General features: G+C 41.8%; 1 protein-coding gene across 1 annotated transcript in view; it reads left to right on the top strand.

Moving 5' to 3' along the window:
- The window catches only part of UST (uronyl 2-sulfotransferase), a 290,670-nt gene that overhangs the window by 203,064 nt on the left and 59,619 nt on the right, over positions 1-27,987 (top strand). Inside the window, exons 6-7 of the mRNA XM_036871971.1 lie at positions 24,812-24,909; positions 26,834-26,991. Of these exons, the coding sequence (XP_036727866.1) occupies positions 24,812-24,909; positions 26,834-26,991 (256 nt within the window). The remainder of the gene's footprint in view (positions 1-24,811; positions 24,910-26,833; positions 26,992-27,987) is intronic.

Genomic DNA, 27,987 nt, shown 5'->3' with positions numbered 1-27,987 from the left:
TACTTTTAAACTTGAGGTCTATAGCACTTGCTTGTTTATAAGTAAATAAAATGTTATCGATAATCCAACAAAATTTAATTTTTAGAAGTGTTTCTTCTTCGTGAAAAAGTTCCTCTAACCTGGAGAAGGGCATTATTTGCTTTATACCCTATTCCTGATGACTACTTTGGTTTCTACTTTTCATCCAGTATCAATTTTAATATTTTGGCTAAAAGATACCTCAAGTAATCCTCTCTAAATGTTATTAGTGGAAGTCAGGCTTCTGCAGAGCAAAATCTGTATTTAATTTATTTGCAAAGCCACATTTAACATTGAGAATTTTAAAATTCAGTCAAAATAAATGATTTTACATCAAGGGCTGAATTAACACCAAGTTTTCAAAAGGCTTTTCTTTTGAGAAATTCAAAGCTTCTCATTAAGTCTACAGTCTTCCAAAATTGTGCTGTTCTCCAAGATAGCCTTATTAGTCCCATTTTACAAATAACAAAATTGTGGCAAGAAGCAATTAAATATCTTTACCAGGGTCTATTGGAATGGTGTCATACTGGGTAGGCCCTTGACTTATGATCACACCATCATTGGTAAATTAGAAGAGGCTACAAACAAAGAAGGAAGAAAAAAGATTAGCAAGGAGGAAGGCAAACGTAAGAACAGGATTTGTCATCAGGGCCCTTTTAACACGGGGTCCCAGGGAGTTGAGAAAAGGGAGGAAAAAAAAAAAACAGACCTTAATTAATCATAGTACTTTTCAAGACAGAAAAGAAGCATAGAGGTTATCTCATCTCATCCACTCATTTAAGGAGTTAGGACTGGAGCGTGAAGGTTGGAAATACCACATGGAGTTGCCCTCATTATGATGGTGTTGACTGTAAAAGCTAAGCTAAATCAGGTCAGAGAAAGTGAATTTAGGAATAGAATGTCATGAACAAATTTGTGAAATATAGGAAAGTCTGAAAAGGGTGTATGTTAAGTTCTGGAACAAAATTATGAAGCCCAGAAGTGATGGCCATCTCCTAAACTTTTCCAGTCTATTGCTCACCAGTCTGCTTATTATGATGGCCTAGTTCAGTTTCATGCCTGTGCAGAAAAGGAAGACACAGTCATCTCAAGATGACCAAATCACCATGGTGGACCCCCTGTCACCACACCCCCCCCCACACACACACACCTACACATGCTCACTCACACCCTCACAGTGACTGAAATTGACAGCTTTTTTTTTTTTTTAAATGTTAAACTCTTCTTCCTGGGTTCTTTTCTTTAATTATAAATAAAACTGGTAGGTCTGGCATTTTATTACCAGCATCTTTTAATGAACCTACCCATCCACAAGGTTATGTACATCTCGTGCATAAATGTTTGGACTATTTATATTCTGATATGGTTAATTCATTCTCTCTTTCTTTCAACAAGTACTCAGCACCTACTCTGTAGCCAGTGCTTTGGCAGATACTGAGAATGAAGTACTGAAAAACACAGATGTAGTTCCAGCTTTCATGGAGTGTATAATCTGTCAGGGAAACAGACATTAAACAAGTGACTGGAAGAGATGATCAGGCTGTGGGAACAGTATGTACGTAAATCAAGAGTCCCAGGTACTACAAAACTTATATGGATGGAGTTTAGAAGGCAGGGCACAGGGGTATGCTGTGCAGATGGAAAGGTGGGCAGGGGCAAATATACCATAAGTATGTGAGGCTTTATTCTGAAAACAATGAAAAGTCTCAGACAGGTCGAATTGTGGTCGGGGAGGGGGCCGTGACATGATAGGATTTGCATTTGAAATCTTGTGCAAGGGGAAGATGCTTGGAGTGGGGCAAGATAAACTATTTTGGTTTGGAGTAGAATTGGCATGGTAGAGGAGACTGATAGGAATGAAAAGATTAAGACACATGTCTGAGGTAGAATCAGTCATTGCTTCCTGAGTGATTGAATGTGGAGCTGGAGGATGAGGGGAGTTAAGGAAGACCCTGGGTTTCTGGTTGGAGCAATTCGATGGAGGGTACTACTGTAGGTGGGGAATACAGGTACAGAGGGGCGGGAAAGATAAGTTCTGCTTTGGATATGCTGAGTTTCAGATGCTCATGTGAATGGAGACATCCAGCAGTCAGAAGAGAGGGCTGGGCTAAATATATAGAATTGGAAATTATCAGTATCCAGAGAAAGGGTAATTATATATACCTATCTATATATCTACATCTATATCTATATCTATATTCCGTGAGGGGTGAGATCATGTCTGGAGCAATGGCGGCGCTCACTGATTATTTGCTGAAAGTTGTTGAATGGAAGCCATTTGGTGAAATCCAGGATGAGGATAAAGAGCCTGTGGGTCACCCATTTTTTAGCACTCTTTGAGGAATGGGAAACAAAGGAAACAAGAGCGTCAGTCCCAAGAAGAGGATAACATAGACATGTGGCATCACAGAATCAGAGGGAACAAGTTTTGAGAAGGGAGGATGGTTCGTCATCGTTGGAAGTGGCTAGGAGGGGCAAGCGAAAGAAAACTAGAAAAATGGAGATAGTGATGGAAGTGTTGGTCTGCATTGCCCTGATGAGGTAGGCAGAGGCACCCCTGGGTTGATAGTCATCGTCTCTCCTAAAGAGGATGTTCTTTCTCAGGATCACTTACCAGGGGAAGGAGTAGGTCCTCAAGGGCAAGGGAATCCCACATGACTCTTCCTTTTTTTAAAAAAAAATTTATTTATTTATTTATTTATTTTTGCTGTGTTGGGTCTTTGTTTCTGTGCGAGGGCTTTCTCTAGTTGTGGCAAGCGGGGACCACTCTTCATCGCGGTGCGCGGGCCTCTCACTATCGCGGCCTCTCTTGTTGTGGAGCACAGGCTCCAGACGCGCGGGCTCAGTAGTTGTGGCGCACGGGCTTAGTTGCTCCGCGGCATGTGGGATCTTCCCAGACCAGGGCTTGAACCCGTGTCCCCTGCATTGGCCGGTAGATTCTCAACCACTGCGCCACCAGGGAAGCCCTGACTCTTCTTTTTTAAAAATTAAATATTTATTGAGAACTTACTATATGCACAGTCTAAAGTGATTAGCATGCTAAGTTCCTCTGAGAAGCAGAAGCCAAGATGAGATAGGACATGCAGAGATTTATTGGGAGAAATGCTGGTGAGGGAAAAGGGAATTGGAAAAAGACATCATACCTGCTGTAGGTCTGACCCCCGTGAAGAACAGAGAAGGAAGAATTGGGTAGGCAGAAGCTCAGACTACAGTGCAGTTCTAATAAAGTTTTGGCCAAGCCAGTGGGGAATCTTCAAGTCAAAGTCATCCATCGGAGGAGTCCTGCAGCTTGCAGGAATGGGCCTGCTATAACCTCTCTGCCATTCTTTGGCTTACAGCAGCCCGTGGCCTCAGCAGGAATGAGGTGATAGATTCAGAGCAAAGCATCTCGGACCATTGGTCAATTACTCTCCCGACAGCAGGAGAGGTTCATACCTGCCACACATACATTATCTCATGTAATCTTTACAGCATCCCTCTAAGGTAAATATTATTATGCCCATTTCACAGATGAGACACTAAGGACTACAGAAGCTATGTAACTTGCTCAAGTTTACACAACTAGTAAGAAGCAGAGCCTGGGTTTCAACCAATGGTGTGCTGGAGCTGGCTTGGACTGGCTCTGAGCAACTGTTAAATTTTCAGGAATTGTGCTATTTAGTTGACATCAAGATGGTGGCTTGAATTTGGCCATGGTAGGCATATTTACACCATGGAAATCTGCAAATGCTATAAATCAGGTCTTTGTTTTTTCAGGAAGGGTGGTTGTTATACATTTACCAGTATGCCACTGATTTGAATCCAGGTCATCTGACTCCAGAGTTGCCTCTCCAACTTCTATATTACAGGCAATTCGCTTAACGATTTTCTGATTCATTTCTGATACCAAAAATTCCTTAAGCCACCCTCCTTCCTCTGAATCCCTGTAGCAAGGGTTGTCATGCCCTGTGTTTTGTCCTCCCTGCATTTCATCATCACTGTTGTGCGCCCTGCTCCCTACCTACACAGAAACTTTCTCCAGGATAAGAAGAGAAATTATCTTATACTTCCTTGTATTCCCGCCCCTGCCCACCACCCCACTGCTGAATAAGTATTTACCTTCGAAGGTAACACTGATATATGTACATATCTCTACTGATGATTAGGGATTGGTAATCTATGAAATTATGTAAAATGTTGGGTCCAGGACAGTTATATCTGTTACCACGCATATGAATTCCTGCATCTTACATTTATAAAGGCAGACACTACTGGAAAGTGTGTTTCAACCTCAAGATGACCTTTGAAGAGGACTGTAACATCCATTACAGCCCAGTGATGTAATTGATATGCTTCCTGCCTACTCCCACACACAGACCAGAGGATATATTAATTTCCTGCCTGCCTGGCCACTAGCAGCTTATTGTGAAATTGTTTATCCTCCCAGCTCTGCACTCTCCAGCCTGGGAAATAAAATTTGCATGCTGCCTGTGTCATGTGCTCCAGAGTCTGAGAGCACAGCATCTGTAGAGAACAACCCAAGAAAGGTTAGGATGAAAAGAAGCCCGGGGACTTTGGCCACTGTAGAAAGTAATGTGCCCTAAGTGTCCCTGAGAGTCAGAAGACTCAGGTTTCAGAGTCACTTCAAACTGCAAAATATGTGAGCTACTAAAAATATTTCTAGTGCACATGAACCAGCTGAGGAAGAAGCTTATGCCAGGAAGCCTGCTTCCAGATGAAAAAGCAGATCTATCATGACAGCAACCCTTGCCCGCAAGCAAAGCTCTTTGAAATCTTTTGACATTGCAAAAGAATCTGTAAATCACCACTTCTGCACCACTTCCAAAAACGTTTCTTCCTTTTTAATTTATTTAAAAATACTTTTTAAATAAAAAGTACGAGAGAGGCCCTTTTCTCGGCACTTGGGACCATCAGGGAATGGGACACAAATTGCTATTGCTGTGGAGCGCACGTTCAAGTTTTATTCCTTGCTTCAACCCTCTTCATCTTCATCACGTGTGTATGTGTTCATTTATCAAACGTGTATCATTCAGCCAAACAGGCACTGGGCGTCTGCTCTGGGCCACGTGCAGTGGTAAGGGCTGGGGAAACAAGATAGACTTTGCTCTTAGAAATACAGTCTAAGGGGAGAGGCAGGCACATAGCCCTTGGGTCCTAACACCAGGGCATTATCTACGGGCATCAGTGGACGGCTGTGGAGGTCATGTCCAGGAGGCTTCCTGGAGGAGGTGACACGAGTTGAGTCTTGCTGGATAAGTAGAAGGCAGCCAGGCAGAGAGGGAATAACTTGAAACAGCTTGCTGCACGGGAGGAACTAAAGGCAGCAAAGGCTGCTGGGGCATAAAGGATGAGGCGGGAACAGGAACCCCAGATTGGACAGGTAGGCAGAGCCTGCATCATGATGTCAATTACCTGGTTAATTTCATTTATTTAAAAATCAGCAACACCCGAAACTTCCTGACGTTCATTTCGGCTGGTGTTCTCCATTGAAAGACAGGCAGGAAGCCAGAGGAGGCCGCCTCTCTGGTCTCTAACCTGCAGGTGTAGACCTGCGAGGTGATGCACTGTCTCATGCTCCCTGCCCCCTCCCAGCCACGCCCCAGCCCTCTACACTTCAACACTGCAACTTGCCTCTTTCCATTGCCAAATCCACTCTTCAAAGGAGACTTCTGCCTGTTTCCAAGGATGCAGCTTGTTTGTTCCTCCTCCACATTGCCCTGCTTCCGGGTAATACATGGTAATTCACTGGCCCGTCAGGCAGCAGCTCAGAGCCTGCACTCTCTCCCACCCACATTCCAACACCCCTTTACCACCAGTGAGTGAGCCAGGAGTGAGCTTTACAGCCACTTCTGCTCCTCTGAAATGGCCCTTCTAGAAATGTAGGATCCTCATCAGTCCTCCATCAGCCAGTAAAAATGGGATAATAGATGTTCAAAGCCTTTGAAAATACAAGAAACACATAATTTACAGTGTTCTTGTTATCATTTGAAGCCTCTAGACTTCTAAAGAAGCAATTTATGGCATTGTGGGAGCTTCACAGAAGGTGGGGTTCTTTGACCTCAGTAAGTGCCCCCAAATAAAAACCTTGGTTAAAAAGCTTAAAAGGTTCAAAAGGATTTAGGACAGTGAAGGGAGGGAACAACCGAGGTGGAATATTGAAGTCAGAAATTTCAGGGCCTTCCCTCTTTGAAGGAGTAGCTAAGCCACAGCAGAAATCCAACACCTGGGTCTCCATTACTTTTTACAAACTGCATTAGCATTTTACCAATACTGTAGACTGATTTGACGGAGGGCCAGGGCATTAAGGGGAAAAAAAGTAACCCATGAGACCCTTACCAAAATAATGGGTAAACAAAAGTGATTGGACTTTATCCTCATTCAAATAAACTGAAAACAACTTGGATTGCGTTAATAGAAGCATCTGTTCTAACAACAGCAAATGCAGATTATGTGTCCCCAACTCTGTCCGGTGTCTTTCCAGGTTAACAGATAACTTACTAATTAAGGCAGCCATGTTTACTCTTCCAAAACGGGACCTGTAAAACTGAGACATCAAAGCCCAACCAGGGCCATTGACCATTATCATTTGAGAGGTGAAGGCTCTGTCTAATCTTCACATCTCTTCCTCAAATACAAGAGTTAATAAGTTGCCAGTTCATCTGGTAAATAACAAACTTTCCTGAGCTTTCTGGTAATCAGTGAGTTTTTACTTTATTAATTCCACTCTTCTCCATTTGTAATTTAGATGGGGGAACATTTAAGTCAATGGAAATGCAACTAAAGAAACAGGGCCACTTTGTGAAGAAACTTCACATTTAAATATAAAAAAAAAATATGTGTGTAGGGTAATAAAGTTCAAAGACCATTGCTTCCTTTGTTCTTTTTAATATTTTATTTGGAATTTGGCATTAGAGTCAGGACAACCTACAGTAACCAAAATAGACTTTCATATAAAAAATACTAAAAAGGGTTCTACACCAAAATATTTTTCTTTTTATCTATTATATTTTAATTCCTTATATCTTTTATTTTAAAATATTTATATTTGTGTGGCAGATTTATGGTTGCTTTTTTTTTTTATTTCAAGGAATATTTTATTTAAAAGGTTTTCCGCATGTATGAGTTAGCTGTGCATACTGAAAATGTAATTTTAACAGACAAAAATTTTCATATACTCTGTGCCTTTGAACCAAGGAGTCCATCACAGATGGAAACTACACCCAACAAACTATCTTTAGATCTGAAACTTAGAGCTAATGTATATATTTACACTAAGAATTTCTCTTCTTCATTGGGCTTTTATCTTTGGGTTTCTTCAGGAACTTCTCATTTGTCTCTTTATTATCCATTTTCCACCAAAACAGAAGATCATACACTTCCATAATCTCAGCCATTTTAAGTTTGGTATTGTCCTCATTTTATAGCTGATCCTTACACAGGTTTAGCAACTGGCCTTTCATCTTCTGTAGTATAAAGCAGATCATCCTTTTCCAGTTCCTGAGGCCACCCGCACTCCTTTGGCTCCTGGCCTTCTTCCGCCATCTTGAAAGGCAGCGATGTTGCAGCTCTTTGACTCTTCTTCCTTAATCACATCTCCCTCTGATTATGGTTGCTTTTTATTTTCCTTTTTTTGCTTAACCGTATATTCTATAATAAACATGGGTTGATTTTGTAATAAAAATATTGGAGGAGCAAGCCTAAGCTTTGACACCAAGGAGATCTTTCTTGCTTTTGAATTTGAATAGTTAAGCAAATTAGCGCATTAAGATTGAGAAGCCAAAGAAAACATTCAGGGACAAGTTAACTGGATGCTACTTCTCCATTTACCTGTTTGACCTCGTTCACATGACACCGGGGTGTTCTCATGGATAAAATTATAATCCCAGATATACAGACTTTCAGATTCATATTTTCCATCTTAGCGCACAAAAGCTTTACTTTGGGGATTTTGCAGAAAATTCTTGTGTTTCAGTCATTTGCCTTTTCTCTGTGAAAGCCAGTAGGGAACAGTAGTAGGCGCTGATCATCCCCAGACCCCCAGAGAATAGTGCTAGGAGGCTCTGTATTAATTGATTGAGAAGTTCTTTTAAAGCACCAACTTCTTTCTAAAACAGTTTGGATCAAATAATGAGACTGGCTGCGAACCACCATATTTATAAGAGGTGTAAATTTGAAATCTGCAGTGATGTTCTTTTAGGAGTCTGACCTAGAAGTGGAAAGAGGAGAATGGGCCAAGTTGATTCAGTGGGGCCTGGAACTGATGGTACTTCCTCATTCACTCGAGAAATGCTGGCTGAATATCTGCTCCAGGCCGGGTACCCTTCAAAGCCCTGGGACCGCTCTGAACAACACAAAGTCCCACCTCTCTTGGAGCTGATACCCTAGTGACGCGAGACAAATAGTAAACAAACAGATAGACAAATAATACGCAGTGGTCAGGTGGTGATAACTGTCCATGGATAAAGTCCAGGAGAGTCTATGAACTCCACTAGAGGAAAACTAATACGTCATTATTTTCACTAACTTAGCATTTCCTTCATTTTTGAATATAGGCAACAAGCTATAGCAGTATTCACAATACCTATAATGTCACCAATAGAATTCATATCTATTTTATATCAATTACTCTTACTGGAGATCTCTTTAAGTAACCATTCACACTACCATAATACTTGGATTGATATGGTGGTCGATATTAGACCCACTGAGAAATCTTGTTATTTAATATTTTAACAAGCACATATATTACTTACCCCGACTTTTTAGTATTTTGATAAATAATTCAATATATTTGGTTTTCTTTCTACTATTATATGTTTTATTTTATACATTTAAGCACATTGATCTGAGAAGTGGGTCCTTAGACTCCACCAGACTGCTGAGAGGTCAATAGCAGAAATGCTTTATGCAAACTTCCCTTATCTCCTCACAGAGTTGAAAGGGCTGAAATTGAGTACAACTAATAGTTTTTACTGCTCCTTCAAAGACATTCTTAAGTTAAAAAAATTTTTGAAGTGTGTGCAGTGGTGAAGAGTACCATGATATCTAGTCAAGTCTGGTCCACTGTCTTTTCTTTTCTTAATTAATTAATTAATTTTTGGCTATGTTGGGTCTTCGTTGATGAACGCGGGCTTTAGTTGCGGCGAGTGGGGGCTACTCTTTGTTGCGGTGCGCAGGCTTCTCATTGAGGTGGCTTCTCTTGTTGTGGAGCATGGGCTGTAGGCGCGTGGGCTTCAGTGGTTGTGGCATGCGGGCTCAGTAGTTGTGGCTCACCAGCTCTAGAGCGCAGGCTCAGTAGTTGCGGCGCATGGGCTTAGTTGCTCCGCGACATGTGTGATCTTCCCGGACCAGGGCTCAAACCTGTGTCCCGTGCATTGGCAGGCAGATTCTTAACCACTGCACCACCAGGGAAACCCCTGGTCCACTGTCTTGATTCATGCTAATGAGCCAACCACTCATCACCACCGTTTTGCACCATCAGTGCCAATGTTGACACCATCAAAAATACAAATAACACCTTAGTATGATTATGAAAATAGTTTTGATCTTGTGGACCCCTAAAAGGGTCTCAAGTCCCACCAGCAATCTGTGGACCACACTTTGAGAGCCACTGTGCTAGATTAAGTGTCAAGTACAGAAATTCTTTTAAGCACTTGAAACCACCAAGGGAACTCTATTTGCATAAAAATATTGTTGGTGGTTGTTGTAGTTTGCTCTCCAACTCTTTGAAATGGAATTTTTAAAATCTTGGTCAAAAATAATCTTCTGTTGACAGTTTTGGATGGGCCAGTGCTGTAATACAAGTTAGGAAATACATCTTACGGCAGAGACATATGCCTCCTGTCAATATCCAATACGGAGGGTCTTCACCTCCTTCATGTCATGAACCGCTTTAGCAGTCTAGTGAAGCCTACGGACCTCTCAGAATAATGTTTTTAAATGCATAAAATAAAATACTTAGGATTACAAAGAAAACAAATCATATTGAAATACGGTTATAGCCCCAGACCCCTTTGCGAGGGTGGGGGAGTGTCTGTACTCTGTATTCCAAGTTAATAACCACCTGCTTCCCTCAGTCTTTACTGGCAAGGAGAAATAGCTAGGGATGACATTTGTTTTTTAATGCATTTGTTTCCATGTCAGTTGACATCTTAAATCCCCAAATTCTGACTATCAATGAGATAGATTTAGACCTAACAAGTCCAGAGCAAGAATGTGGAATAAGGAGAATGATTTTCTCCTCCACCTTCTATAAGACTGAGCAGCAGCACATGCCTCCTGCTAAATCCTGACTCTTTCTAAAGGAGAGCGTCATGGGCTGCACACAGGAAGATCTTGGGCACTGTCTCCCTAATAGTCTAGGACTACCGAGAATTCTCTGATGGGACTTCCTAAAATTTTGGTTACTCTTTTTGAAAAAAAGTAATTGTTTCATATCAATAACTCCCTTCCTTTTCTCTGCTTCTTAAATCAAAGCAGCATCCTTAGGCTTACTGTATTTTGAGAAACTATCTAGCCCTTAGTGCTAAAAGTGAAGAAGCAAAGAATTTACAGTATGGTTACCGAAAGAGTGAAACCAATCATAACCCCCTGGGGAAATTTTCCACTCTTCTGGTGAAAGTTTTGTGGATTATTGAAAACAACTCATTTATCCACTTCCATAGAAGAGAATGTTGGTGCTGATAATTGAAAACAGCTGATAATCCAAAAATCAACTGTATTTAGTCTTGGAATTAATAACGGTATTCTAGCATTATGACCTCCTCTGATTGTGTTTTTCTTGGGCTAATATTGAAATGAATTCTTTTTTTTTTTTTTTTATAAATTTATTTATTTATTTATATTTATTTTTGGCTGTGTTGGGTCTTCGTTTCTGTGCGAGGGCTTTCTCCAGTTGCGGAGAGTGGGGGCCCCTCTTCATCGCCGTGCGCGGGCCTCTCACCGTCAACGCCTCTCTCTTTGCGGAGCATAGGCTCCAGGCGCGCAGGCTCAGTAGTTGTGGCTCACGGGCTTAGTCGCTCCCCGGCATGTGGGATCTTCCCAGACCAGGGCTCGAACCCGTGTCCCCTGCATTGGCAGGCAGATTCTTAACCGCTGTGCCACCAGGGAAGCCCTGAAATGAATTCTTATTCTTTGACTTAAGGGTGGAGAGGTAAGTTGGTGATTTGAAAATATCCCAAGAGTAGGAAGCCAGCCTGCGATTTTAAATTTGCCACAAATAATCCACCAGGTGGCTATTCACCACTTCGTTAGTCAAGGGTTTCACTGTGGTCCTAGTAAGTCTTTTCATGAAGGAAATCATGCTCCCTATAAACCACAGCTCTCCTTCCGGACCCCACTACTAAGCTCTTCTAGTTTTCACCCTGCTTCCCTTGTGTTTCTCACTGCATAGCTTTCCTTCTAGGGGTGAGCTGAACTGTCAAGCCCTTGAATTTCCATGACTACTTTATCCAATGTTGCTGAATCCTTGATAGCCCTTAATCAATGCATTCAGAAACAAAACTGCCTATTCACTCCTATGGTTCTCTCACCCAGTCAATTCTTAGTCACTCATGATTCCAGGGTCTTAAGAAACTGAAATTCCCAGTTCTAAAATAATCTAAAATAATCATTCTGGCTCTTTAGTTTCAATTTCTCTTTATTAAACCTGTTGTGGATTCTTTATGACCTTCTGAGTTGGGACTACGGGGCCACAGAAAGGAGAGGCTGTGAGCCTAAAGAAATCTACAGACATGTTGTTTATGCCCTGGATAACCAGAAGTTGAAAGTGTGACTTTTGTGGTTAGTTTTGGCCTCTTAGGCCAAAACTATTAGACTATTGGATGTGAAAGAAAGAAAAGGGAATTCTAAATCTCTTCAGCTGGGAAGGCAAAATCATCAAAATTCTATGAGGTTAAGACAGTTTCTGTGGCTTTTAGAAACTTGTGTGGCCCAAAGGAGTCATAAATAATTTTTATGGTGTAAAACCCTTGAAGAACGTACTTGGTTTCCCTGGAATTCCTGCCATTCTTACACTCACAAAGTCTTACGTCGGTGGAGAAGCTCTGTTGGAGCCTGATTTGTCTGCTCAGTACTACCTCCAGGAAATACTGAACTGTGTGGGGACTTAGCCTACCCCTGAGGCTTCTTTTAACAGGTGAAATGAACAGATATGAGGTGAGTGATGCATTTCTTTCCAGTCCATAATTCAACTTTGAAGTAAAATCTGCAGTGGTCCTTCTGATCTCTGGCCCAAGTTTTACCAGCATCTTTTCTTTCTGGTGTTACACGGAAAGCAGTCAAGTTAAAATGTATTTCCATGGTTTTATTAAGATCTAGAGTGGGAAAACTGTAGACCCATAAGATCCACTGGCAATCCACTCAAATGATATCATACTACCACCCCACAGAAAGCCCACAGAGTGGTGACCTATTTTTCTATGTGACTAGGTAGGAGAGAGGGCGGTGGATCTCTCCATAAACCTGTCCTCCTGCTTACTTTAAGGTCTTGATCAGCATCTCAACATTAGTCGTGCTAGGAGGACAGAGAGTCCTATTGACTATGCTTCCAAATAGAATCAGCATAGCCCCCTTTGGCAAAGATTGCTGCCATCTATGTGCTGGGCTGAATGCACAGGGCAGAATTGCCCACAGGGGGCTGGTTAACCAAGATAGCACTTTCAGAGCTCACGGCAGAGCTGCTGGTGGCAGAGGTCCAGCCACATGGCTTTTCTGGGCCTTGGAGGCTAGAATCACAAAGCCCCAAAGTCATTATTTCTGTAAGTGGAGCCCACATCTGGAATGTACTTTTTCTAGCAGGGAGTGGGTTAGAGGTCATTTAATGACATTTCAGTCCTCCAGATGTCTACTAAAAAAAAGTATCTGTAATGATATATCTTCATCCACAATATCATTTAAGTATTTTTTGATTAAAATGCACCAGTACTTTCATTCTGGATTTCACTCTGCTGCTGATTTTTTTATGATGTTGTTTATTGAAAAACAGCACTGTCTTCTGAAAGCTTTTACCAGATTCCCATGGTGATTTGCTAGGCATAGCACAATTCAAATTAAATTTCATCATCTTCAAAGGCTACTTTTATGAGCTATAAAAGAGCACCTGCCTGGCCCTGGGTGGGTACCGTCATACAGAGAGGAGACATGAAGCTTTTCTTCCAGAAGTTTAGAGTCTATATAATACTAATAAAGAAAATGTAGAGTGAAGATTATGCCATTTTTGTGTTCGTGGTATACTTCACATATCGGAACTTTCGGTGACACACTTGAAGCAATTAAAAGATTCAAAGCAATACCATTATAATAAAGTCACTGCTACAATATATTAATATCTTGCAGCGTCTGTAAGAATCCTCAGGAATCACACTGTTTGAGGTCTGGCTTAAACTGTGCTTTGGCCCTATGCCTCTGACATCTTCAGGAAGCAGAAATGATCACATTTCAATAAACACGTGACCTTGCTTTGGCATGGACTTGACATTTTACCAAGCTTCTTTCCTCTGACTCAGCAAGGTGCACTCCCCATATCCATCACACATTTCTGCACTCAGTATTCTTTCCAATAGAACTCCCTGAAGGAAAAAAATCATGAACAGCTCATACAGGACCCCCAAGCGAGATGGTATAGAGATTTCACTCTCGCTTGGCCCGGAACACGTAGCAATGATAGATAGAATATTTAAAAAGGAAATCCAAAGAGTGTCCCCATGCCTGGAACAATACCAGAGTGATGAGCCATGGTGAAATCACAGGCCAGCTGAGCTCTGGTCCAGAATGGGGGGCGGCGGCAGCCAGGCACTGGGCTCCCTGTCAAGGTGGGGGCCAGCACCAGGCTCAGCGCTTTCAGGGCCTGAGGTGGGGCGCCACACCTCCCTCACAGTCAAGCAAAGAAAGCCAAACAAAACGACTGCTGACCCGTCACTGGGACTATGGCTTTTAAAGGGTAGACCTAGAGAGGTGGTAGAACAAAGCCACAGCCTATGAACAGAATAAACAAAGTTAAATTTACACTCAAATATTTTAGAGTAAAACTGCAGGATATCAAGGAAAAGGAAGAAAAACAGATGACCAGTGATGGAAGCATAATTAGGCTGATAGCAGATTTCCCATCAGCAACAGTAGATACCAGATGACAGCAGAGTAATATCTTCAGAGTGCTGAGGGAAATTAACTATCAACCTAGGATTTTATATCCAGCTACACAATCACTCTATAGACTTTTTCAGACATAGAAAGAGTTAACCACTTAACGACTTCACTAGAAGGATCATTAAAAGATGGATTATGAGGAGAAGTAAGGAAGGTGCAGGACACAGGATGCAACAGTGAATATAGCCATTGATTAACATATGTTGGTAAAATGAGTTAAATACTGAGTGCTAAGAGTTTTTTGTGTTAAAAAAGGATTAGACTTAGACAACATTGATAAGGTGGGATGGGCAGTGTTTAATGGATAATTAAATGTGCTAAGATCTTTCCAGATTCAGGAGAAATATAGAAAAACCAAATTACTTCAGACTTTACTAGAAAAAAATTAACTTTGAATGTTAAACATTTTTATTTTTTTTATTTTTTAAAAATTAATTAGCTAATTAATTAATTTATTTTAATTAATTAATTTATTTTTGGCTGCATTGGGTCTTCGTTGCTGTGCGTGGGCTTTCTCTAGTTGCAGCGAGCGGGGGCTACTCTTTGTTGCTGTGCGCGGGCTTCTCATTGCGGTGGCTTCTCTTGTTGCGGAGCACGGCTCTAGGCGGGTGGGCTTCAGTAGTTGTGGCACGTGGGCTTCAGTAGTTGTGGCTCGTGGGCTCTAGAGCACAGGCTCAGTAGTTGTGGCACGTGGGCTTAGTTGCTCCGCGGCATGTGGGATCTTCCCGGACCAGGGCTCGAACCCGTGTCCCCTTCATTGGCAGGCAGATTCTTAACCACTGCGCCACCAGGGAAACCCAAATGTTAAACACTTTTTTTTTTTTTTTTAAACATCTTTATTGAAGTATAATTGCCTTAAAATGGTGTGTTAGCTTCTGCTTTATAACAAAGTGAATCAGTTATACATATACAATATGTTCCCATTTCTCTTCCCTCTTGCATCTCCCTCCCTCCCACCCTCCCCATCCCACCCCTCTAGGTGGTCACAAAGCACCGAGCTGATATCCCTGTGCTATGCGGCTGCTTCCCACTAGCTATCTGTTTTACATTTGGTAGTGTATATATGTCCATGACACTCTCTTACCCTGTCACATCTCACCCCACCCCCTCCCCATATCCTCAAGTCCATTCTCTAGTAGGTCTGTGTCTTTATTCCCGTCTTGCCACTAGGTTCTTCATGGCCTTTTTTTTTTTTTTTCCTTAGATTCCGTATATATGTGTTAGCATACTGTATTTGTTTTTCTCTTTCTGACTTACTTCACTCTGTATGACAGACTCTAACTCCATCCACCTCATTACAAATACCTCCATTTCATTTCTTTTTATGGCTGAGTAATATTCCATTGTATATATGTGCCACATCTTCTTTATCCATTCATCTGTCGATGGACATTTAGGTTGCTTCCATGTCCTGGCTATTGTAAATAGAGCTGCAATGAACATTTTGGTACATGACTCTTTTTGACCTATGGTTTTCTCAGGGTATATGCCCAGTAGTGGGATTGCTGGGTCGTATGGTAGTTCTATTTGTAGTTTTTTAAGGAACCTCCATACTGTTCTCCATAGTGGCTGTATCAATTTACATTCCCACCAACAGTGCAAGAGTGTTCCCTTTCCTCCACACCCTCTCCAGCATTTATTGTTGCTAGATTTTTTGATGATGGCCATTCTGACCGGTGTGAGATGATATCTCATTGTAGTTTTGATTTGCATTTCTCTAATGATTAATGATGTTGAGCATTCTTTCATGTGTCTGTAGGCCATCTGTATATCTTCTTTGGAGAAATGTCTATTTAGGTCTTCTGCCCATTTTTGGATTGGGTTGTTCGTTTTTTTGTTATTGAGCTGCATGAGCTGCTTGTAAATCTTGGAGATTAATCCTTTGTCAGTTGCTTCATTTGCAAATATTTTCTCCCATTCTGAGGGTTGTCTTTTGGTCTTGTTTATGGTTTCCTTTGCTGTGCAAAAGCTTTTAAGTTTCATTAGGTCCCATTTGTTTATTTGTGTTCTTATTTCCATTTCTCTGGGAGCTGGGTCAAAAAGAATCTTGCTGTGATGTATGTCATAGAGTGTTCTGCCTATGTTTTCCTCTAAGAGTTTGATAGTGTCTGCCCTTACACTTAGGTCTTTAATCCATTTTGAGTTTATTTTTGTGCATGGTGTCAGGGAGTGTTCTAATTTCATACTTTTACATGTACCTGTCCAATTTTCCCAGCACCACTTATTGAAGAGGCTGTCTTTTCTCCACTGTATACGCTTGCCTCCTTTATCAAAGATAAGGTGACCATATGTGTGTGGGTTTATCTCTGGGCTTTCTATCCTGTTCCATTGATCTATATTTCTGTTTTTGTGCCAGTACCAAACTGTCTTGATTACTGAAGCTTTGTAATATAGTCTGAAGTCAGGGAGCCTGATTCCCCCAGCTCCATTTTTTGTTCTCAAGATTGCTTTGGCTATTCGGGGTCTTTTGTGTTTCCATACAAATTGTGAAATTTTTTGTTCTAGTTCTGTGAAAAATGCCAGTGGTAGTTTGAGAGGGATTGCATTGAATCTGTAGATTGCTTTGGGTAGTAGAGTCATTTTCACAATGTTGATTCTTCCAATCCAAACACATGGTATATCTCTCCATCTATTTGTATCATCTTTAATTTCTTTCATCAGTGTCTTATAATTTTCTGCATACAGGTCTTTTGTCTCCTTAGGTAGGTTTATTCCTAGATATTTTATTCTTTTTGTTGCAATGGTAAACGGGAGTGTTTTCTTAATTTCACTTTCAGATTTTTCGTCATTAGTGTATAGGAATGCAAGAGATTTCTGTGCATTCATTTTGTATCCTGCTACTTTACCAAATTCATTGATTAGCTCTAGGAGTTTTCTGGTAGCATCTTTAGGATTCTCTATGTATAGTATCATGTCATCTGCAAATAGTGACAGCTTTACTTCTTCTTTTCCGATTTGGATTCCTTTTATTTCTTTGTCTTCTCTGATTGCTGTGGCTAACACTTCCAAAACTATGTTGAATAATAGTGGTGAGAGTGGGCAACCTTGTCTTGTTCCTGATCTTAGTGGAAATGGTTTCAGTTTTTCACCATTGAGGACAATGTTGGCTGTGGGTTTGTCATATATGGCCTTTATTATGTTGAGGAAAGTTCCCTCTATGCCTACTTTCTGCAGGGCTTTTATCATAAATGGGTGTTGAATTTTGTCGGAAGCTTTCTCTGCATCTATTTAAACACTTTTAAATGACTCTTCCATCAACTCACCTTTCTGACCATTCATTTATGAATGATTTCTTAAAATTCTGCACCTCTCCTCAGTACTTCTCAAGTAATGAGAGTATTTTAAGCTGCATTGTTATCGTTTGTATTTTTAAGCTGTCAGAACCACATATCTGGGGGAAAAAAATCTTAGAATGTTAAAAAGTTTAAGGGTAATCGTGAAAATAGTAGAAAGAAAATCTTTAGATTCTAAAGCAGAAGAAGAAAGGCAGGTGGTATTATTAAAAACTTTAAAAACCAACAGAAAAGAAAAAAAAAGCAAAGAAAAAGAATAGCAAACAAAACACAAAGAAAGATGCAAAAATAAATCCAAATATATCAATAATCATAATAGAGGTAAATGATTACATTCATCTATTAAACAGGGAGAGGGAGTCATCTGTTGAAAATAGAGACTGGAAGTAAAGGGATGAGAAAAGTTCACCACTTAAATGCTAAAAAAAGTTTATAAGACAAATTTAATATAAGGTAAGAGCATTAATAAAAAGGGACACCACATGCAAATAAAGGGAACCACTACCAAGAATATATTCTATATAAATGTTAGTAAAGTTACATTTTGTAAACTACAAGTAAAGGGAGACAGGCACAATTATTTGTCAGCTACTTGAGGCCAGGGTGCTTACCATGATGCCTTATGTACAGTAGATGCCTTAATTCATAAGATAATTAAAGAACCTTGGCATTAGTTTGTTGAAGATTTCAGCTTGAATTATTTAAACACAACAAGCAACCGATTTTGAGCTACCCCAAATTAAGAATCTCTGAAATCAGATTGCATTTGACCATATTGTGGCATCATAGATGTAAACTTTATGAGAAAATTCTAGTTGAAAGTTTAAAATTAGAATCCCAGGTGAAGTTTATCTTGTGTTTCATTTCTAATCAAGAGCACTAAAGGATTGATAGCCCTCCTCTACCTCTTTTTCCTGAGTCTCCCTTCAGCTAATCACTGAATTCAGTTCTCATAATTTATGATTCTATAAAATTTATGCCTGAAATTTTTTGTCAAGATGGACTTTCATAGTGTCCCACCTGTATAAAATTTAAGGTATCCAGTGGTTTCTTAAGTAACTCCCACTGGAGCTAGCCTCCGCTTAAAGATATTCTTTGTGCAGATATTCCAGACATTATATGTAGAAGGAAGGGAAATGATCGTTAGCCAAAAAAACTATGATTATGAAAAGGAGTGACTGATAATGTATTCCACTTTTACTTTTGAAAATGTTTGTACAAAACTGGGTTGGGCCCCGTGGTTTTACACTAGAATCTGTAGACATTTATTTGCCTAATAAAATAACTGCACAATCTGGCAGAATTCTGCATACTTGGCAGCCCTTCCTGCCCAGGAGCCTGGAACAGCATTGGCCCAGCAGGTGTGGCTTTCAAAACGTTCAGAGAGTTGAATTCGGGAAGTCTGCCCAGCACCCCACCTGTGTACAGTGTGCCTTCCTGAAGGCCACGTTCGTGCCCAGCTTGTCATAGGTTCAAAGGGCCTCTATTCATTCACAATTGATAATGAAAACTAAAATAATCAAGGGATTGACACTATATACCAAAATTATAATAAATTAAGTTTCTCTTCAATGAAAGATGCCATGCATTTTAAAAGATATTTTTGACATTTAGAATATAGATACTCTATAGTGTTTAACACTATTGTACACATAAGAAACCTACTCTTCCCCTTGCTAGCATGGGCTTGGTATCCCCTCTTTCCTTAAGAGGGTGAGACAGGGGGAAGAATAGAACTCTCAGCAGCCTGGACCCTGGGAAGGAGACGAAGAGGAAAAATGTTTTCTCATATTTTTGGTTTTTTCCACAAGGTGCTCTTTAATCATACGACCCAAACAGTCATGACCCAGCGAGTAAGATCCGACTTCCTGGGCCCTACAATCAGAATCACCTGCTTACATAGGGCAAAGGGAGGGGCAGTGTGATGGGGGTCATGCTAGCTGTTCCAATATCCTGAGCCTTTGCGTGCTGGCCTGAAGCAGTGATTTTCAGATTTAGAACCTTTTTATCAACTGAAATCTTATACGGAACCCAGTACATAAATAAACCCAGGCAAAGCATAGCTCTTCCGGTTTTGGTAGGGCTGCGGGTGCTGGAGCCCTGCCCATCTGGCACAGCCCTCATCTCACCATGGACCGTATGTGTAGCTCAACTTTTCCTTTTACTGGAACTCCTTAAATCCCTCCTTTCTGGGCCCAGGATGAGCCATAGGATTGGAGAGGGCTTGATGACGAAAGATCATGGAATGAATGAGAAATATACTAGAGACTTCACTTATTTTGTCTTACTAAATGAACCAAGTCCCAGGACCACTCTCAATTTGGTAAGAGGTGAAAAGATTTTTTTAAACGGGGACTCTGGATGCTTAGGATGCTGCAGACCACACTATGTGGTTGTATGTGCTTCGTCTACTCAGAAGGCTCACCAGGAGTTACCTTGAACTTGCTGTCAGATCCTGAATTCTTCTCCAGCTTCTGGAGCCTTCCTTTCTCTACAGGTGGGCTGGCATATACTAACACCCGTCCTGCCAGGAATTCTGCCAAAACCTAGGCCTGCTATGGGGCCAGGGGAGGAGGCAGAAGGAAATGCCAGGCAGGGGACCCGGATGAGCCAGGCATGGAATGACCGACTGGCCCAGTGTTGAGGCCCATGAAGGGCAACCAGGTTCTCAAAGTCACCAAGGTTCCTCTTCAAAATGCAGGATGGACCTAGAGTCTGTCCTACAGAGTGAAGTAAGTCAGAAAGAGAAAGACGAATACCGTATGCTAACACATATATATGGAATCTAAAAAAAAAAGGTCATGAAGAACCTAGGGGCAAGATGGGAATAAAGACGCAGACCTACTAGAGAAAGGAGTTGAGGACACGGGGACAGGGAAGGGTAAGCTGTGACAAAGTGAGAGTGGCACTGACATATATACACTACCAAATGTAAAATAGCTAGCTAGTGGGAAGCAGCCGCATAGCACAGGGAGATCAGCTAGGTGCTTTGTGACCACCTAGAGGGGTGGGATAGGGAAGGTGGGAGGGAGACGCAAGAGGGAGGGGATATGGGGATATATGCATACGTATAGCTGATTCACTTTGTTATAAAGCAGAAACTAACACACCATTGTAAAGCAGTTATACTCCAATAAAGATGTTAAAATAAATAAATAAATAAAACTAAATCAATAAAATGCAGATTTCTAGCCTTGTCCCCAGAAAAACCTGTTAAATCAAGCTCTCTGTTAAATCAAGGTAGGGTCCAGGAATTAGCATTTCTTAACAGGTGCCCTACTTGATTGTTATTGCCACTGCCCTGTCAGTAAGAGTCCTTCAAAGCTTTTGAACAGAGGGGTGAAGTGGATGAATTTGCATTTCAGCTAAGTTACTGCAGCAACTTTGTGTAGAATGTATTCAGGGAGAAGAGATCAAAGGAAGAGATACTAACTAGCTGCAGAGGAGCTGAGCAGGGGCTGAGGTGTGGAATGGATGGGAGAAGGCAGGTTAGAAAACCATTTGGGGGTCAGGCTGCAGGGTCGGGCCGCTGAATGACGTGGCCAGTGAGGGTGAGAGAGGAACGGAATGACCCCCACGGATCTGGCTGTAGTGCTGGGGTTTCCTTTGGGCACTGAGGGCCCTTTGGCATTTGACAGGTGCGTGTTATTCATTACAGTCTAGCCAGTGAAAACGTTACAGGAGAAAATCAATTGAAGGTGATTTTGCTGTCCGATCAAAGTGGAAGAAGATGAACCCACTAAGAAAACCTAGAGGGTGTAAGTGTATGCTTTTAAAAACAGCACAGTTTAGAATAAATTTCAACCAAAATTGGTCTTTTTTTTTTTTTTTTGTAGTTTTGGCAATTAAAAGGACTCAGTTATCTGGAATGTTTGCTCCTAGAGAATATCTCATTTCCTGAATAAATTAAGAATATGGGGAAAGTGGGGTCTTATGTTTAAACCCAGTCTTACAAGAGGGCCAGTCTTGGGCAAGGGAACACTTTGTGGGGTGCCATGGTAGCTGCCAAGATCCAAGGACCAGATAAGCAAATCGTAGATCAAGCACTGGCAAGCAGTCTGGCAAGCGGGCCAGCTTGGCTAAAGTTATCACCGTCATGAAGATCTTAGAGCAAGTCTTAAAATAAATATGAAGGTTTTCGTTTAAAACAACCTTATCCTAGAAGCACTGCATGGGAAGAAAAAATGAAATTGCATAATCATTTTAAACTATATATGTACAAAGAGAGCTTCAGTATAAAAAGGTGATTGTAAAACAACACAAGATAGCGAAGCCTAATGCCAAAAATAAAACCATTAACTCTGGGGGAAACCGTATGGCCCTGGGGGGGACGGGAGCAGAGCACCGGTGGAACAGCTGTGTTGACACTTGTCACATTTGGTTGCCCAAGACACTGAAAGGTCATTCACTGAAGTTCTGGGTTCCAGTAAGAGTGGACTGTGTGAGTGGCCAAGAGCAGCTTCCCGAAGCCCCGCGTCCTTGAGCTGCCGGGAAGCAGATCAGTGTTCACTGTGGCCAAGCCGTAGGCAGCTGAGTGCGTGGGTCTTCACAGCTCGTTTCCTGCTTCCGCTTGGTCTTACATCTGAGTCGTCTTGTATTTATGTCCTCCTGTAGCATTTCCATAAGATGCTTATGGCCAACACCATCCATCAACCTAATGGGCTCAAATGGAACTCTTTGAAATCTCCTGCGACATGCCTTGCTCTAAGAAAGGAAGAATTGTTAACAGTAATTCTTAAACTAGGAATTTATGTCTTCCCATAAATTGACCTTGAGAGGTTATGTGTGGATTCCAATAGGGAAACGTCCTTCCTAGGTCCCTGCAGTCCTCAGCCCTCCCCATCCCCACCAACTGATGCCCTCTTCCCCCTCCTGCGAGCCCCAGGCCAGGATCTCTGGGGACAGAATCAGGGTTGTGTGTCTTGGCTTGTTCCTTCTGCCATTTTCTCATTCAGTCACTGAGTATTTATTGCACCTCTGCTTTTTCCAGGCAGAGTGCTAAGTACTGGAGATGCAGTGAGCAGGCATCTGTGCTCTCCTGGAGTCACCACCTAAACAAACAATTACACAAGTTCTTCTTAAAAGCCCACTGTAAAGTGAACTCGGAGAAGCGCAGGCGCTGTGAGAGTCTCTGCAGGAGGCTTTGGTGGGCTCAGTTGCCCCGCCCCTCGTGTTAATGCAGGTCTCTGGGGGGCTGACTGTGTGGGGGGCAGATCTCTGGACACCCCCTAAATCACCACCATTTTACTCAGCCATTTGCTGTGAAATCTCGACCTCAGAGGACAGACCCTCCTGACCATGCTGGCCCTGGCCGGAGTCTCCTGTGCTCTGCTTCTCACCCAGCTCCTAGCTCCCTCCCTCTGACCCCAGCCCAGTTCCTGGGTCGCTCTGACCTAAGGCTCAGGTCCCTGGGGGAAGCCAACTGCCAGAGGATACCTGGAGGGTGAGGGAGGAAGGGAGGTCAGAGCATCCTCATGGCAAAGCCTGGTCACCCTCTATACAAGTTTTAGTTTGTTTTACAATGTGTAGATCTCCTTAAACTTTTCTGATGTTAAAACTAAAATACATATATTATAATTAAAGCTAACACTTCAAAAACAAATAAAGTAAAAGTTCAATGTATTCCCATCTTCCATTACATGTACCACCATAAATGACTTCTTTTAACAGTTTGGTGTTTATCCTTCCAGATATTTTTGTCCTTATGTAAACACATTTTATTTTTATGTTGTCCTACATGTTCATATTGTCCTATAATTGACTTTATTTCATCTGAAAACTCATCACAGACACTTTTCAGGACAGTGCATGTAGAGCCTCCTTATCCTTTCTGGGTGCCCAGTATTTCATCATAGGAATGTGCCATAACTGCTCTGTGAATCAATCCCCCATTAACGAACTGTAAGTTCTGCCATATTTTGTTGTAATAAATCTTACAGCAATGAATAGTCTTATACATACATCCCTCTGTGTCAATTTCTATTTAGAAAGGTATTTGGGGTCTAACATCATGCATTTTTAATGGGTTTTCATATGCAATGAAGTGCTCTTAACCACCCTCCACTTCATGCATGGCTGGATGGGCTGACGTACACCATTCCATTTGCTTCTAGTATATTCCTCTCTGGGAACTGTGCACCTGTGCTTCCCACAATAGGCTCACATGCTCAGCTGGGGTGTGTTTGTTCCTGAATCTCTTTATTCCAGTTGAATTTGTTACTGTAATTGTGTGATTTATTTAATTGGTATATAAACCAAAGAAGCATGAGAGGGAAAAGAAAAGGTTGTTGAAAAAAAAAGATATTTAAGTTATATTTTCCAACTCCCAACTTGAACTAAAAAAAAACTTTTAATGACTAACCATTTACCCTAATCATATTAGATTCAGTGGCTTCAACTGACTCATAAACTCCATTGACCATAGGACCATGTTTGCTGAGTTATATCCACTCGTAATTTGCCTTGCCAGTATTGTCTCTGAAAAAACATCCCATAGCTGTTTGGTTTGTTTGTAAATTGGATTATCTTTTCTCTTTAGAAATACCTAAGAACCAGACATGTCTTATCTAGGGTATCCAATGTAATCTGCCTTGATGAAAGCGGATTTTTAGCCCTTCTTTTCATGTCATTGTAAGCTCTAGTAATGTTGACAAAGACACTGCACTCAACCTCATAGAAGAGAAATCTTCTATGTGGAAATTCCAGATTTTCTATTTGGAAGTCACAACTGTTGCTTTTGAAAGTGAGAGAATGTCTATATGCAAATATCCTGCCACTTCCTAACCTAATATAACATTAGAAATGGTTTTACAGCCCTTCCAAAATTTACAAACCCTCTATGTGACTATTGTAGGTACTTAATAAGTATTTGTTGGACATGTGGATACACAGGGAAACACATTTCTACAGGATTGGCTGTACAGGGATCTCTGATTAAGTCTGAATGAATTAAGTCATACTGAATTCATTCAACAAATATTTGTTAAGTGTGCACTGTATACTTCCCAGTTTCTCATAACTGCTGGGGCCACAACTAGCCACGGTCAGTAGAACTGCTCCAAGATGCTTGTCATCTAGCTAGAGACTTCAGGCCACTGGGAAATGCAGAAATTCATTTCCCTCAACAGAACAAGCACTCCGTGAAATGCTCTGACCATATGTGTACCTGGCCAGTGGAGCAGGCTGGTGCAAGGCGAAAAAAGGATTTCATTTCTTCTCATGAAATCCATCAATTCTCTACATCTTCTCAAGGCCTTCCCGTATCATTAAAGTATCAATTTTACTTACACTGTATGACATTTGACAAAGCCCTGCAGAGACCGCCAGACATCTCACTGCTGTGTTTTCTCTTCTAGGACATCAATGAGTGTATTCTTGAAAACTATCCTGAGTGTTCCAACCCCAGGTTATTTTACATCATTCCGTATTTTTGTGGACAGCATCCCAGATGCAGGTAAAGACTGAAACAGGCTCATGACATGCTCATGTGGATAACAGTGACAGGAGACCCACCACCTGGCACTGAGTGGGCGTGTCCTGCGTCCCCAGTCTCTCTAACTTCTAGAATTCACTTAATATTTACTGTTAATCTTTCAAGATCGCATTTGAGATTCTGAATGTCCTATAACTAAAGAAATTAACAAATCAAGGTCTGGCAGAGGCCTTGGGAACCACCCGTAAAGCTGTGTAACTGACATGCCAACCAAACTCTTCTTTACCTTTGACGTACACCCGTCACTACCCAGCCCATGAGATAGTAAAGCCCAGGGGGTGCACCCATCCTGCTCCTCTGTAGTGACTCTGCTGCCTCCACAGCTGTCCTTGCCAGTGTGGTGTGTCTAGCTGGGTCTGAAACACTAGATGCTCACACCCAAAATTCCAGAGTGTCTCTCTCCTGAGGCATACTTAGTAGAAAGAGAAGAAAGTACTTTCTAGTGATCCCTCCTCAGCCTTACTTGGTTGCAAGACCTTCTTTAGCAAGTGACTTATTCAGATAGTAAGGGCCCTCAGTGTGGTCCACCCACCTCCTGCATCTGCGTCCCTGGGGGACTTGTTAGGAACCCTCACCTGATCACAGTCTCTGAGGTGAGGCCCAGGCATCTGTGACCACCTCCCAGGTGATTCTGGTCTAGCTACACTTGAAATTCGTTGTACTAGACAAATGTCTAGCCTCCAGAAGAAATGGTAGTAACGATGAGTATTATCTTTGCTTGGTGGAAAATAAACCCTGCTGCCAGAAGTAGCATTTTCCCCGAAAGGAGACATTGATTAGAAGGTCGTTGTGTTCCTTCAAGAGACGGGGGGGGGGGGGTGGGGGGGGGTGGGGGGGGTGGGGGGGGTGGGGAGCTGGTGGGGAGGACACAGCTGTTTCCAAATTGCAGCTCACTCATTATACTTTTTGCTTACCCTGTGCTTGCTGCTAAGTTATTAGGTGTGTTGTTATTATTGACGTTCTGCTGAGTTAACCAGTTTGTTTACGGTCGGAATTCCGGGGCTAGAAGTGTCAGTTTTCTGCTTCATTATAAACTCCTGAGCTCAGGAGACCTCCCTCACCGACTTGTCCCCGGTAGTGAACGCCTCCTGCTTCACGGTCAGGGCTTCAGATCCTGGGAAGATTTGGGGCCATTTGACTGGCTTTCTGTCAAAATGAGGGTATTTATTCCAAGAAACAAGATTCTAACTCCTTAAAGTACTTTTAAAATTATATATTTCCCAATCTTGGGGCGAGGACTTCTGATGCCTTATCTCGTGATGATTTTCAAAACGCTTTCAAAATGTCACCTTGTTCCACCTTGATGACAATTATTTGAGCTAAGTAAGGATTATTAAAAATTTTCAAAAAAGAATCCTGGCTTGCCCAAATTCCCCCAGATAGTCAACGCCAGCCAGGCCGGAACCCAGCTCCTGGGATCCCCATGCTGGGCTCTTTACATTCATATCAGTGTTGTTGGCTCAGAGATCTGCCTTACAAATAAGATTAGGCTGTTTTCCTTCCGTAATTGAAGAAAAAAAAAAAAAAAGGTTTGTTTTTAAATTCCTCAAAAGAATAAGATGATTAGCGGTCATGACCTGACACCTATTTTGATTTCTACAGAAATCAAAATCAGTAAGTTTCATATTTCAAAACTTCTAACTTTATGGGTTCGGTTTGGTCCTCCTATTAAAAGGCCATTCTAATCAGCATTTATTGAGACCTAGCTGTCTGGGCCCATTTTCTCTTAACAAACATTTAGGTGGGGCTCGCTGGGCCCTGGAGAAAGTGGGATTTGGACTTATGTGACTGGGGATGGGTGGGAGAAGGGAGAAGCTTCCAACATGTTGTTGCTGCATTTCGAAAACCAATCTTTGATTTCAAAATCATTTTTATATCCATAAAGGGAGCCTGGTGAGTGGGCCCTTGAAAGAGCAAAACTGAACGTGAATGAAAACTTCCTGCTTGTGGGGATTCTTGAAGAGTTGGAAGATGTGCTGCTTTTACTGGAAAGATTTTTACCTCATTACTTCAAGGGTGTGCTCAGTATCTACAAAGACCCAGGTAACTCCGTCCGTAAGCAAGTGCTTCTCTGTTTTGAGGCTTACTCACCTTGAAAAGGACTCGGGAAATAAAGGCGTGAAATCATCTCTTCTGTTAGTGAAGGGGATCTCCCCTGGCTTCAAAGCAAGGTTAGAACCACGAGATTTAGATACCATAACCTTGAGCTTCAGGGCCAAACATAAACTCGCCATGTTTTAAAGGCCGGATGCTTCCATTTCCCCCTCTGGAAAGTGAGATTGGCAGCGTTCCCGTCGGCCGTGTCCTGGTGCTGGGGCGAACCAATGAACAGGCAGGTGTGTGTTGGAGTCCTGGGGGAGTGTGATGAGGTAACTCTGGCCCTACTTCCATTTGACAAAAGCAAATTCTGGCACATAGAATCCATAAAGCAGCACATTGAGAATACAATTATGATTTTACTCTAATAAATGGAGTGGTGTCCAAACAGAAGCAAGAGAGAGTGCAGCAAAGCAGTTATAAGGGTTGCCTGTAGTGTCACTGTAAATATCATTACTCTCAGAAGTCCATCGTTTGTTTTTCTCATTATAATTTTATCTTGAAAGGCAAACAACCTTGTTTGTTTCTTTCCTGTTCTTAATCTACTGCTGCCACAACAATACCTCTTCACTAATCCGTTTATGGTTTTGTTTTGTTGTCCGGAAATGGAGGGTATTATTCTGCTTTGTAGAAATGAGGCACAGAGGAAGGGCTTCCCAAATGCAGCCTCTGCCTCACATGCCACGCCGCCAGGCAGGGACCTCGTACCACACCTGCATCACTGACAGGTGCCGATGCCCAGGTGAACTGGTTTTGCCTACAGGAGCCCTGACTTCTGTTCCATCGGGTGGCCCTACCACTACCAGGGACTCGCTGGGGGAAGGTGATTTTGCCTTGGTCTCCCAACACTCTTATTCAGAGATAAACTCCCACGTACTTACATGACCAAGGACCTCGACGTATGCCCTGCAGGTGTGTCTCCGCAGCAAGAAGTGTGGTTGG

This window comes from Balaenoptera musculus, chromosome 12 (genome assembly GCF_009873245.2).
Source record: "Balaenoptera musculus isolate JJ_BM4_2016_0621 chromosome 12, mBalMus1.pri.v3, whole genome shotgun sequence".
In the NCBI taxonomy this organism is placed as follows: Eukaryota; Metazoa; Chordata; class Mammalia; order Artiodactyla; family Balaenopteridae; genus Balaenoptera; species Balaenoptera musculus.
Note: the sequence above shows the minus strand (reverse complement) of the source record. Positions and strands in the feature narration are given on the sequence as shown.